This window comes from Mastacembelus armatus, chromosome 9 (assembly GCF_900324485.2).
Source record: "Mastacembelus armatus chromosome 9, fMasArm1.2, whole genome shotgun sequence".
Taxonomy (NCBI): domain Eukaryota; kingdom Metazoa; phylum Chordata; class Actinopteri; order Synbranchiformes; family Mastacembelidae; genus Mastacembelus; species Mastacembelus armatus.
The window spans coordinates 16,300,378-16,314,997 of record NC_046641.1 but is presented as its reverse complement, the minus strand read 5'-3'; the positions used below and the strand labels follow the sequence as shown (position 1 = coordinate 16,314,997).

Below are 14,620 nucleotides of genomic sequence, written 5' to 3'. Positions count from 1 at the left end.
TGGTTAATCAGCTGTTTGTTCTATGAGATGTCAGAAAAAAGTTAAAAGAGCCCATCCAAGTTCCCAGACACCAGTGTTCTAAATTGCATGTTTTGTTAAATGAACTGTCCAGTACCCATGAATTTTTGCATGATTGATTTATATTAAAACAGTTTTTTAAAACTAATTTTCTGTGGATTGAATATTTGTTGAAGAGATGAAAGAGAGGCATAGGTCTACATGTGTTGTTTACGTATACATTATTTTTTTTTTAGGTTTTCATCTGAGTGGCACAGTGACAGACCCTGCCACACCCTCGTCCCCGGAGCTCGTATGCAACGTCAGCGTCAGCTTCGACCGCTGCAAGATCACGGCAGTAACATGCACCTGTGGCAACAAAGACATCTTCTACTGCGCCCATGTAGTAGCACTGTCACTTTACAGAGTACGGAAGCCCGAGCAGGTCAAACTCCACCTGCCCATCTCAGAAACTCTCTTCCAGATGAGCAGAGACCAGCTGCAAAAGTTTGTTCAGTATCTGATATCAGTGCACCACACAGAGGTGCTCCCTACCGCCCAGAAACTGGCCGATGAGATTCTGTCACAGAACTCTGAGATCAACCAGGTCCACGGTGAGGAAAAGTGTGTGTCAGTGTGTTTGAAAAAGACCCTAAATGTGTTTAAGACCACATCATCATGTGGGTTTGTGTGGGCCTTCCTGCCTCTACATGCATAAGTGCATTGACTGTGTGACTGAGGTAAAGTGTGGCAGGATCAATGTTACTCATTAGTGAGATCCAGACAGTAAAGGAGAGACTGTACGCCTCTAATCAACACTATAGACCTGTTATTTACCTCTGAGAGAAGAGCAACAATACTCAGACAGAGATAAAGAGATTAGCAGAGAAACAAAGAAGGGTGCATCCCTCATTTTTTTTTAACCATACATGCTGCTTTACCGTAATAGAAAAGGGAGAAACTGAAGGGTAACCAACAAGAAATGAAGCAAATGAAAACATGGGACAGAATAAGGTATAAAGAATCATATATGTCTGTTTTTCATGTGTGTTTAAGTATGGAGTCCCACAGGGAATAGACTTGAGAAACTGTGGGACACAGTAACAGGCACAAAAAGAAGACAGATGTGGGATGGAAACAGGAAAGCGCAAGAGATTCTGACAATAGAAGACAGGTCTATATACACAACATATACACAACAGTGTGGTGATGAAGAGTTTTTGTTCCTTACATGCTATTGATTACTTAACTGGAATTATACCTGCTTGACAGTCACTTTAGGCGGATGCACTTATTTACCTTTACGCTTTATCAGAATTACATGAAATATTAGATCAATTTTACATTATTCTTTTTCACAAAAAAATTAAAATTACAATTCAGTTAAACATTTGACTGTCGGAATTTCTTTCTTGAGTAATGGGTCATTTGTTTAGTATTTGTTTTAAAAAAGTGCATTTGAGTGAAGAATAACTGGAGATAGTGTCACATCTCACGCGATCATCTCACATCAATATTATTCATGTTAAATTGCAGTCAAGATTTAGTTATTCTAGTTTCAAAATCAAATGACTGATACGTTGTGTTGTATCATACATTGTACATTATACATTGTAAATAAATGGACTTAAATTGTTTGTTAGAATCCAAAAATCAGAAATGATACATTTCTGAGAGCGCTGCAGTGTCTGTACTTAGTCGGTGTTACACCAAACAGTTTGTAAATGTAACATACTATATTGACACCTCATTGGTATTTGTAATGCATGTGTGGATATAAGCTTCTGAGAACACAAATAAATAACCTGTTCAAGATCAGTCTCTTTTGTTACCTGGCTATTCCAGAAGTATTGGTTGGTCTTTTTGTTGAGGCTAGAATTAGGTTTAAATTTTGGCTGTTAAAAATAATGTGTGCAACAGTGGGAGTAGAAGCTCAGTGATTTGAACAATTTTTATGCTTTTCAAAGCTAGAAATTAAAGTTACTCGATACCAGTAATATGCTTTTAATCAGGACAAGAGATAATGAACAAAATACAGCAGCCTAATGTGCGTATAACACATGTGTCCAGGGGCCCCGGACCCCACAGCAGGAGCCAGTGTGGACGATGAGAATTGCTGGCACCTGGATGAGGAGCAGGTTCAGGAGCAGGTCAAGCTTTTCCTTTCCCAGGGAGGATACCATGGCTCGGGCAAGCAGCTCAACCTGCTCTTCAGCAAGGTCAGGAGCCAGCAACATTGATTCATCCACATACAGAACATAACGACACACACATACAACACATACCAGCCATGACTGCCACGGCCACAGACACGTTCTGCCTGTGTATGTTTACCTCTCTCCTTCCTTGTTCTTGCCTCTCTACAAGACCACGCAAATACAGTCCCATTGCTAATAAATATTTTCTTCCTCTCTTATGTGCACTTGTGCTCACTTGTATTCCCTTTATGAAAAGAAGTCCTTTATGTTCAAAGTAGTCTCAGCCAAAACAACTTAGCTATGCAGACACATAAGTTTCAAGGTAAACTGTCTCTTAGCTAATGGTAACTGTGGAAGGGAATGGCTAAGGTAAAGAGAGAGAGAGATGTTAAAAGAGGGTTCAGTCCTCACAATTAAACGATTACATGAGAGGTGTGTGGTTCTCTGTCGCTTGGTATTATAGTGGCAGAGCTAGGCCAGTATTAATGTGTTGTGTGCTACGTAAAGACTGCACGTCAAGGCCATTATCATCCACTCGGCGTGGCTCTTACAATGTTTCTCGGCTTCATGTTCTTTGATGCCTTTTATGTCCTTTCAGCATACACACCCCCGCTGACGGCCACATAAACAGTCACACACCCACACTGAGAGTCACTTACACATTTATATGTACACAGAGCTGCCCACAAAACACACATACTATATATGCATTTGTGTTTGTAAGTCTTCATGTGTCTGTGGCTTTTTTGTGGTGTATGTTTGTGAATAAATGTTGTGACTCCTGTTGCCAGAGAGAGACAGACAACACAGATAATGTGTGTGCTTTTGTGTGCACACATCCACACACGTGTACTAGTTAGCAATCTTTTTTTTTTTTTTTTTTTTACCTCAAATTCTATAATCTTCATATTACCCACAAGTGCTTCCCTGTTGCTAAAAGGTACTGACCACCGTAGTTTACAGCTCGGAAATTCTTATAGTGAAAGAAAATCAAGAGAAAGTTTAGCTGCTGGTTATGCAAGAGAGAGGAAAAAGAAAACTGTTGCATTTTAACTGGTCTATTTTAAAGTCTGTTTTCCTACAGATTTTTGTATTCTTATTTTTTCTTTAAATTGGATCACTTCTTTTTAAAATGTACAATAAACACTGACATATTCTGCATTTTTTCAAAAACAACGAGCAAATACTGAACATATTTAGCATGAAAGAATAACGTAGCTCTGTTAAGGGATTTTCTTTGTACATGAATATTTCCTGTGTAAAACCACAAAACCATTCAGGTAGTGTGAAACTAGTGTCTGTGATAATCAACCATCCAAGTCATGACTGAAAAAGAGTAAAGGCAGATGTTAAAAGCACTTAAAACGTTTAAAATAAAACAAGGACACAAGACGAGTGAGGTGTCTGCCTGCACATTTAAAGCCAAATTTGACTGACTCTATTTCTGTAGACACACATAGTAACTGTGATAGTTATATGTCCATATTGTAAATCTGTCTGTCTGTCTGTCTGTCTGTCTGTCTGTCTGTCTGTCTGTCTGTCTGTCTGTCTGTCTGTCTGTCTGTCTGTCTGTCTGTCTGTCTGTCTGTCTGTCTGTCTGTCTATCTATCTATCTATCTATCTATCTATCATCTGTTTCTATGTCTGCAGGCCTATGTGTAACAATCTCCCTGTCTTCTACTCTGTCCTCCTGTAGGTGAGGGAGATGCTGAAGATGCGTGACTCCAACGGAGCGAGGATGTTAACACTGATCACAGAACAGTTCATGGCCGACCCTCGGCTGGCGTTGTGGAGACAGCAGGGCACCACCATGACCGACAAGTACAGACAGCTCTGGGATGAGCTGGGTGAGTGGAAAAAAACACACACACAGACTGTCCCACAAATGTGCACACATACGCCTCATTCCCAGTATGCACAGGCACGGACAGATTGAGCAAGGTGGGTGATCGTACCCAGACGGTGACACAAAAGCACATACGCATATATATTTTTTTTCCCTGTTTATTTTATTTGTCCTTTGTTTGCGAGGCAGCCCACACAGGCGTGCACAGTCGTCACTAACAGCCCAGTCGTTCTCTCTCTCTCTCACTGTGAATGTAGGTTTGGCAGCTCAGAAAGAGTGTCTTAGTGGATTACAAGCCGTTTAACGCAGCACATCGCGCCTCATCAAAACCCCAGATATTATGGCCTTTGTAATGTTTTCAAACACTTCACATTATATATTTAGCTAATGTGACAGAGTATTGCTCGCCATGCTGTTGTTTGGTTTGATATAGTGTGTAGTTCTTTTGACAAATGTGCTGCATGTACAACAAAACACTTCCTCACAAACCACAAAACCAACAAGCCTGTCACCAGGACAGCAGTTGTGCTGTCTCCTGTCTTTGTTGTTTTGCTCTAATGACTTGGTTGATGTTGCTGCTGCTGCCGTTGATGATGATGTTCATTTTCTCCCTTTGGTCTTGTTCTGCACTTTGTGAGGACAGTGGAGTGATCTCATCTGTTTCAATCCCACGTATATTTGGAAGTGTGTGTACGGTCTCTTTGAAGTCCACACTTCAAACCTTTCTTCCCAAGTCCTTATCACTCCCCCTGATGTGTGGTGAATGCTGCCTTTCGGCGCCTCTCTCTCTCTCTCTCTCTATCTCTCTCTCTCACTCTTTCGCTCTCCCCCTCTCCCATTCTTTTGTCTTTCTCCTCTTTGAGCCATAACTACTCCTCTCCTCCAGACACAAAGCCATGCCTCATTCACTTGTCCTCACCCATGGCTCCTTGTCCAAATCATCTCCACTCCCATTTCATTTTCTATTTCCCCTTTTTCAGCTCTCCCTCTGTTCTGCACCTTTTGTATTTTTTCTCTCTCTCTTCATGTCCTGTCTCTGTCCTTGTCTTCGTCCTTCCTCCAAAACTCTCTGCTTTTATACACATGCATACGTACAATACAGTCTCACACACACACACACACACACACTATGAAGTGTACATATCTCTAGTAGTCTTGAGAGTAAAATCCCTCAATATGCTTACATCCCCAGAGATGTAGCCACTTTTCATATTCTGTTTGTTCCAATTTACTCCAAAATGATGTGTGTGCAGTCAGCTCTGCCTCGGGACTAGTTAACTTTTCTGTTTTCAGAGTTTTGTATTCCAGTGTAAGATGGAGACAGCACAGAAAATGTGCTTTAAAAGAAGAAGAAAAAATATATTGATGTTGCACATCACAAACTTCCCTGAGCTTTCAATCTTGCATAACAACTGTAGTTATTTTATTTTATTTTATGATGATTATTGATATTAGTATTATTATTATTATTATTATTTCCATTTTTAAAAATTTCAGCAGTCACACTTTCCTGCGTGACTCATTACTTATGTCACTGTCACACATTTGGAACTAGGGCAGGTGTAACTTTAGTGTGTGTGCGTGTTGACGTTTGGGTTTGTGTCCAGGTGCCCTATGGATGTGCATTGTACTGAACCCCCACTGTAAACCAGAGCAGAAGTCATCATGGCTACGCCAGCTGCGCAGGTGGAATAGCGTGGACGTCTGCCCCTGGGAGGATGGTAACCATGGCAACGAGCTGCCCAACCTCACCCACTCACTGCCTCAGGGTGCCCATGGCAACCAAGGTTAGAGATTAACAACTTTTGTATGTCTGTCAGCAACGTATTTACTTCATAATAATGTGTCTCACAATTGTAAAGGTTTGAGTTGTTACATGTAGCTCTGTTAGCATCAGCAGTGTAGCCTCCATCTCTTGTGCAGTCAAAGTTTACTGCCAACCTATAGAATGATTCTGCATGCATATGTTTTGTTTTCCATGAAACTCGTTCACCCTGAAAGCTATCGTTCAGTTTAGACAAAAACAGTGGCTCTTTTCCTTTAAAACTCCTTGGCACATTTTCTCTGGTGCAGACGCTAGTTCATGCTGCCAATCTTCTAGGTGATGGTTATGCTTGTTTACAGTAATTATACTAATGATCAAAAATCAAGATTATGTTAATGAAGATTAAAATGTTGAGCAAATGACCATGTAGGTGGTCATGCATTAAACCCTTTTTATATCTCCTGGTTTCTGTGCAGAGATGCGACCCCACCGGACTGTGTTCACACGGGCCATTGAGGCCTGCGACCTGCACTGGCAGGACCGACACCTGCAGCACATCATTGCCAGCGACCTCTATGCCAACTACTGTTACCATGACAACCAGGAGGGGTCTCTCTTTGACTCACGTGGCTGGCCCTTGTGGCATGGTGAGTCTGCATGTATTTAAATGCTTGTCTATGTGAATGCAGGTGTCAGATTATGCATAGTAGGTTGGATTAAGAATCTACAGTACCCTGTCCAATAATATTTTGGTTTAACCTTTGCTTCTTCCTCAGAACATGTCCCGACAGCCTGTGCCAGGGTAGATGCTCTTCGTTCGCATGGATACCCAAGAGAAGCCCTTAGGCTGGCTATCGCTGTGGTCAACACATTACGACGACAACAGCAGAGGCAACTGGAGCACTTCCGCAGACACAAGAAAGGTGAAGATAAGTTTTTGTTAACTTTCTATCTATCTGTCTCTGTGTGTGTGTGTGTGTGTGTGTGTGTGTGTGTGTGTGTGTGTGTGTGTGTGTGTGTGTGTGTAGGGTCAGCATTCTCTGACAGTCTGTGTCTTTTCCTGCTCTGTCTTGTCCCAGAGTTGCTCCATAAAGGCCATACGTCCATAACCAACATGGAGGGCTGGGTCGGACACCCCCTAGATCCCATCGGTACCTTGTTCAGCACCCTGACAGAGTCAGGACGAGCAGGAGAGGAGGGCTCAAACACCTGCTTAGACCTTTCAGGTACTGCTGATTTATAATAACTGAAAAATGGTTCACAAATGTATATAGCTCTGTTTTTATGGTAGAATATGCTATATGTTATGGTGTACATTGGATAAGATACCAGTTGCATACCAAACAATACAAAAACACATAATAAATTTGGCATTATATAAAATAAACAATGAAATGACAAAGTACACAATATATCTATTATAAAAGCCACGTTGGCACATATGTATATTTGGTACGTTAAATATTTTGTTAGGAACAGTTATCAAACAAAATGCTTTGGAGACTAAGTGACATAAAATCATGTACCATGGTAATATAGCCACTGCATTTTATGCTTTGTTTCAACTGTTCTCTTCATCTGTGTTCCTTCTTCTCTTTCTTTTTCACAGACTGCTCCAGTGTTGTAAGCCGAGCAGACCTCCAGCGAATGCCTGTGCAGCGATTGCTGGGAGATGGTGAATCGTACATGGCGCTGGCAGTTGAGACGGCTCTGATTGGCTTAGGCCAGCAGCGGGTGATGCCTGATGGGCTGTATGCTCAAGAAAAGGTGTGTCGCAACGAAGAGCAGCTATTGGCCAAGCTGCAGGAAGTGGAACTGGACGACTCCCTGGTCAAAATCTTCCGTAAACAGGCTGTCTTTTTGCTTGAGGGTGAGGGAGCTAAGAGACTATATTTCATCCTTACTGCCCCTTTAATTCACTACATCTCCCAGTCTGCACACATACGCACTGTTGCACCTCCTTCCTGTCTTTTCTCTCCTTCCCACACACCAAGTGCCTGCAGATTCTTGCTAAAACAGGAAAAAAACACATTGGACTCTGTCTCAGTATTTATTATCCTTTCATTTTGTGGTGCAAATAGAGGCTGAGCTGCCCTGGGCCAGACCAAAATGAGCTCTTTACACAGTAACACCAGGGGTATTGTGTCAGCACACACATGCATGCTCACACAACAGTGTGTACATTTATAGGGCTGGAGCTGGAGCTTAATAAGGTTTGGTTATGGGAAAGAAAGAAGGAGGAGGAGAGGGGAGGATATACATCCTGGAGGGCCCGGCCCAGTCAAGCTTAACTCCAGTCCGCACCCAAACCCCAGCCCATCCTTGACTCTGTTGCGACCACCCACCTCTGGCTCTCACTAATAGAGCACCAGGCTCCGAGGCCTCTGCGGGCCCCTAGAGGTTGCAGCCGCGCCACTGTGTGATGTGGTCTGTGGCTTAGGAGTCTGTTGGAGTTTAAAATAACCCACCAGAGATGAGGGGAAGTGCAGGAAGAGGGGGAGGAAAGGGAGAGGGCATGAGGCCAAGTCTGCACACACAACCATATGGTTTTTGACGTCACAGTTGTTTTAATGCCGCGTGGCTTTTCCTATTCCTGGCTGAAAGGCATAGAGTAGATATGTCAGTATATAATATAAAATTAACAGCTCGTGATACAACCAAATACATCTATATTGTATAAGCATAAGATTTACTTAATTAGGCATGTAACTGTTTTACCAGTGAATTTTTTACATCACTAAAAACAGTCCCCCTTTTGTCTGTGTCTGTGGGTGTTATTTATTTATTTAATTATTTTGTACAGCTGGTCCGTACTCTGGCCTTGGCGAGATCGTCCACAGAGAGAGTGTTCCCATGCACACCTTCGCCCGTTATCTCTTCACCTCTCTCCTACCTCACGACGCTGAACTGGCGTACAAAATTGCACTGAGAGCTATGAGGTAAGTCTCTTAAATTTGTTTGTGGACGTGTAAATCAACGTCGATTGATTTTCATATGAACAATTAGATCCAGATTTTTGGATTAAGAAAATACTCCCAAGTTCCAGCTAATTGGAGCCTTTTAAAAACCACTAACCACCTGGTACAGGAGGATCACATTGAGATTTGTCCAGGTTCCAGCTCTAAAACTTGTTGAAATATTTGATACTGTGATGCCTAAAATGTTGTGATCTTGTACCATCCTCCTCTCAAGTCAGTCTCTCTATATTAAACTCCTCTGTGTAATCATCTGTGGACAATGTGTACATGTGTCTATGTGTTAATCATTCTGTGCTGCTGCTGTTGCTGATGTTGTGACTAGTGGGAGCTGGATCAGTGAATATTAATTACATTAATGAGAGTGTAATTAGTATGGCTGTATGGCTGTAATGAGGAGGATAGACACACATCTACACACACACACACACACACACACACACAGGGACAACAGGGAGAGGGCAGCGTGGGAAAGATGTTTGTTGTGTTTTTACAAAGTCAGGCCTCTCAGAGTCCATCGCTGTAAAGCTGGCAAAAGATTAGTGAATGAATAAGTGAGTTTTTTCTTGTACCATCATGTGTCACAGTCAAACAGAGAACAAAAGGAAAGCAAACACATCATTTACACTTTTCCTACAGTTACCCAGTTAGGAGGTGTCAGGAACTGAAATGACGTGCTTACAAAACCAAAACAACATGGCTGGCTTTCTTATCGAGGTGCCGTGTGGTTTCGTGGCTGCACATCCAGCCACTGTGCATCCCCTCCTTGCCTCTAAACCCTGTTTTCCTGAGTCAGCCACTCCCCTCTTTCCCTAGCTACTTCCCTTCATCTTCCCTGTTTCCTTCCCTCATCTCCTCAATCCTCGCTCCTGTGGTGTGAAACTGGTGATTTAGAATAATATGGCCACTTATGGGTGCTCCTGGGAGCCAGGGGTGTCTACTCAGCACATAATGAATGTGTGTAATGTAGCGTAGTGTAATATGATAGCATATACCTCCCCGCTCCCACGGGATGGCGGACAGTTAAATATAGAGGAGGAGGTAAAGGAACCAGAGCTATTTAAATGGACCCATTATAACACTATCATTGATACACGGAGAGACAAAATCCAGCTCTCTCATTTAAATACACACACTTTTTTACTCTTCACTACTTGCTTTCTTTGTCTTCTCTTTCCCAGTTGCTCTGAAACCAGCTTTTTTTTTTCTTTCTCTGAGAGGAAGTCAGACTCCATCTATACACAAATGCATATTCAGTAGAGTATTTTAAAGAGTGTGTTTGTGTGTGTTTATATGCCTTGGATAAGGTTAATTAAAGTCTGTAAGAGCAGCATATGCTGTGCGATGGCTTGGTTCGAGCAGCCAACACAAAAACAGAGGAGCTGCCTACTGGTTCATGGGCTGCCCAGAATTTGCCTACAGCTACAGAAGAAGAAGCTTGTTGCCTTGCCAGATACTGTCCTTATCTCAACTCTTTGGAAACCATAGAGACAAGTCACAGTCGACTGTTATCATATGAGATTTCCCTATGAGATATGAGTCGTCCAATGCTAATGAATCTAGAGCCTCACTTTGGTCAATGTTGTTTCATCCTTTGCATAATCCAAAATCTTTACTGCCTGAAAACATAATGGTTTTTCAGTATTTTCTATATTCATCATGATAATACTGTATTTATCTAAACAGGAAAGATTTTTAAGCTAAGATGCTGGAAATCAATAGCTGTCGTCATAGAGGAAGTATCCAGATTAATTACTTGTGTATTGCATCAGATTTTATAAACATACAAGTTTTGTATAAAGAGCCATAATCTGAAACGTTACTAGTAAGTATAGCTGTCACAAAAATGCAGTGAATTAAAAAGTGCTTCCCTCTGAAATTCAGTTAGGAAGATGAAATACTCAAGTTACAAGTATATGAAAATTATATTAAAGTACAGTACTTCCACGACTGAAGACAGTATATATGTATATTGGTACCCTGGAGTAGGAAGTATCAATGTATAAGTGAGTGTAGCTAAATTCTTTCTATCTCTCTAAAGTCTAGATTTGTATTAATATTTTGATTATATTGAAAGATTTTATGTTGGAGGGAAACAATATACAACCCTGACTTAAGTCTCTTTCGGCAGATTATACATTTAAAAAGTTGCTCAAACTTCAAAGCTACAATAAAAGCTTTTTTTCTTGTGTTATTGAGATGTTATACACTTTGGAGGTGGAGATTTTCACCTGACTTTGACATTTTAAGAAGTTACATGCTGTGCAGAAAACAATGCATCACCTAAAGTACTTCCCTAAGCACTTACAAGCTGTGAACTGAAATTTAGGGTCACCTTGTAGGTCGTGTATGGCTGTCAGGCATCCTAAAGGTTTCCAATTTTGAGTTTGTCTATAGAATGGGGGGTTTTCAGCGGATATGTCGCTTGGCTGATAGATGTGGGTTTGATGTATTATCAAAGTGAAGGGTGTTTACAGTCGGAGGGGGAAAGGAGCATGAGGTAGAGAGGTCAGTAGTCATGGTGATGCTGACCAGAAATCCAAACGGCCTCAGGATTTAGGTGAAATCTTGCTTGGCTGTTTTTGTCGATGTCTAAATCTTTCTTCTTTCTTGTCACTTGTTATACATCTCTTCCTATATGTACATGTGAATAGGTCAAGGGGAAACTCAGATGTTATTCAGCTAATTGTTGCATCAACAATCCTTCTAATCTGCTGAAACTACAACCCATCACTTGTTGCTGAATATATGATCATCCATCTGTGTCTCCTCGCCACATGGTGTCTGTCTTCCACGGTCCCTTGCAGACTCGCTCCACACTATTGTCCTTGAACATTTCTTGTGCAATAAGTATTGCTGTGTCCCTTTCAGATGTGACAGGGTGCTACAGTGCCACAGGACCCGTTTGACAGCAGCGCTGCTCCCCCACCTTACTGTCTCACACAGGGATTGATTGCCTCTTCCAGCTCACTCTGTTAGTGTTTTATATGTCATTGATAATGCACATTTATATCCAGCCATGGCATTGTTGTAAAGAAATATGAGTTTAATTTGATGTTTTAAGCACACTTGACATTGAGTTGAGAGTTTGTATAGTGTTATTGCGCAGAGAAGATGATCATGTTTATAGCCAGTGTATGCCATTTTGCAGTAGTTTATAAGGTGCTCAATGAGAATGCACGCGTGGCAGGGAATATGATGTGCTTGTGCATAGACTGAATGCTTCAAAGTAGTTCATGACAATTTTTTATCATCTATTATTATTATTTGTTCTTTTCTTATAGAACAATTGCCCAGTATGGATTTTCCTCCCAACATTTTAAGGAGGTTATTTTTCAACAGGCAGGGCCACTCCAGCCCCTATCCAATGGAGGCCTCTGGCTCTCTAGTGAAAACCAAACAAAGACAGGAATGTTGATGAGGCCTCCATCTTTACCCAGGGCCCTGTTTTTTTGCTTTGCTACACCCCAGGAATCTTCCAGAAGGCCCCAGTGTGGTGGAAGCTTTTAGCAGCTCTTTAGATGTGTGCAGTCTGTTGCCGGGGCTGCCAAACATCTCCATTTTGCACCAAGTGTCGGTGTTCACACTCCCATGCATCTCAACTGGGTTTTTGTCACTTTCTCTCTCTGTGTGGCAAGGATCTGCTTGTGCCCTCTTGGGCAAAACCAAGTGTAGAAGAAGAGGCTGTTCTTGTACGAGCCTGTACTCAGGTGGCAAGAGTATCACATGCACTTTGCTCTGAAATTGAAACTGGCATTTAGCATCACATTGCTTTTACCAGGCTGCTTTGATGTGTTTTCAAAAGGGCAGGTGTGTGTGCCTATCCGAGCGTGTGTGTGCATGCATGTGTGCGTGTGCTCTGGCTTTTTTCATTCATGTGTGTCGGTATTTGTTTGATGTGTGTCCAGCCTTACGGGGCTGGAAGGTGAATTCCTTAATTTCCCCATGGACTCAATTAGCTTTGTGATTGGCTGAGAGAAGACCAGGTTGTGCTGTCTTCTGAAGGAAAGAAGACCTTTGAAACTGAGATGGGAGCGGAGGGAAGAGAAGTAAAGCAGAATAGGAGATGAGCCGGCCACAGTGGTAATGGTGGTGGTGCTGGTGAAGACTTGGCCCTGTCAGTGTTATTATAATGAGAGAGAGGAAATAGTGAAACTCCTTCATCCACTAGCAGGTGTTGCTCAGCTCTGACTTCATTATGACCAATTAGAGTGAAGAAAATACTAATTATACCTTGGTATCTAGGTGATTAAATACTAGGTTGGAAGTAAATTGCAGGGATAGGCTAACTGTAATCCCCCTGTGATCACTAAAGTCATTTTCATTTTGAAGTCACTCTCAAACTATCATAATGAAGACTTTTTCTGTCTGTGCGCTGTTTCTGCCTGTCTGCTTATTACCGTATGAAGAAAGAAGTGATTTCACTGTGATGTTGATGATTTGTGGACCTTTGGTGTCTCTCTGATTATAATTCTCTCCCCTTGTCTCCCACTCTGTCATTCTTATCTCAGCATTATTCTTTGTCATACTCTGGTTAATGTTCATTTAAAATGGATAATAATTTGGAGAGTTCTAAAACAGTATCGCATTTTCTGTTAAAAATCAATTGTTTTGTTCTTCAGAAAATGACATGCCTTTCATTTTATGCATTTGTTTCTCTATCAGGTTGCCAGTGTTGGAGTCGACAGCTTCGTCCGGTGACCTGTCACGACCCCACCCCATTGTGTCTGTAGTGCCCAACCGTTACCCGCGCTGGTTCACCCTGAGCCACATAGAGTCTCAGCAGTGTGAGCTGGCCTCCACCATGCTCACTGCTGCCAAAGGTGCAGATATATTCTCTACATAGAGAGTGAGATAGTGAGAGATGTAGCAGTAATATCTATCCTAGTCTAAAACATCTATGCGTTCCTATCTCTTCTAGGTGACAGTCGCAGGCTGGAGACGGTCCTGGAGTCCATTCAGAAAAACATTCACTCCTCGTCTCACATCTTCAAACTGGCACAGGATGCCTTTAAGATCGCTACTCTGATGGACAGCCTGCCTGACATCACACTACTCAAAGTGTCTCTGGAGCTGGGACTGCAGGTACACAAACACTCCTACATTATTTGTCACAACAAGTACCACTGTGTATTTACTGCTACTTTTTTAGAAGGGTGTCAGGTCAGATTGTTTGTTTTTATGTACGTACATCGGGTCTAGCTAATTTGAAGATCCAGCATCATTCTAGACCAAAGACAAAATCCAAACAAATTTCTACACGTGTGATCACAGTAGTCTACTCAAGTCTCTATAAGGCCACTGTCTTAAACAACTGTAAAACTACTTTTTATCTTTCTGTAGTGAGACATCTGATCTTATTATCACAGGTGAAGAATGAAATCTACTGTACTTGCCATAATAATTAATTTATTTTGAAATCTGTTGGGTCCATGAAGGGACTTTCTTCTGGTGTTCATGAAACTTATGGGAACATCATGAAGGAACAGTATTTGCACTACAGGGTACATTCATTCCTGTGAAATAGCTCCGTATTCCATGGCCATTATACGACCAGCGCTCAGCAATCACCAGACCCCACGACTCCCGTGAGATGTGTCCCATTCCATTACACATCCAACTCAGACTGTGTATACTTAGCTCTCTGAAAATCTAAACATGTCTGGATGTTGCAAAAAGAACTGAAGGTGACTCAAAGGGACTGCATTTCCTTGCTAAAGGTCTACAGCAGGAATATGGGTTTTGAGAGCTGCTGTTGGATAGTGATTTCTAAATGCACTGCAAGTTGGTACTTCCATTTTAAGCCTATGGCATTTTTACCTGAAACTGTTGGAGATTA

At 41.8% G+C, this 14,620-nt stretch overlaps 1 protein-coding gene across 1 annotated transcript in view; it reads left to right on the top strand.

Moving 5' to 3' along the window:
• LOC113138945 (zinc finger SWIM domain-containing protein 6) overlaps positions 1-14,620 on the top strand; it is a 41,809-nt gene that overhangs the window by 23,144 nt on the left and 4,045 nt on the right. Inside the window, exons 2-12 of the mRNA XM_026321836.1 lie at positions 255-611; positions 2,068-2,216; positions 3,892-4,042; positions 5,649-5,828; positions 6,283-6,453; positions 6,583-6,729; positions 6,886-7,032; positions 7,416-7,676; positions 8,610-8,745; positions 13,447-13,604; positions 13,703-13,866. Of these exons, the coding sequence (XP_026177621.1) occupies positions 255-611; positions 2,068-2,216; positions 3,892-4,042; positions 5,649-5,828; positions 6,283-6,453; positions 6,583-6,729; positions 6,886-7,032; positions 7,416-7,676; positions 8,610-8,745; positions 13,447-13,604; positions 13,703-13,866 (2,021 nt within the window). The remainder of the gene's footprint in view (positions 1-254; positions 612-2,067; positions 2,217-3,891; positions 4,043-5,648; positions 5,829-6,282; positions 6,454-6,582; positions 6,730-6,885; positions 7,033-7,415; positions 7,677-8,609; positions 8,746-13,446; positions 13,605-13,702; positions 13,867-14,620) is intronic.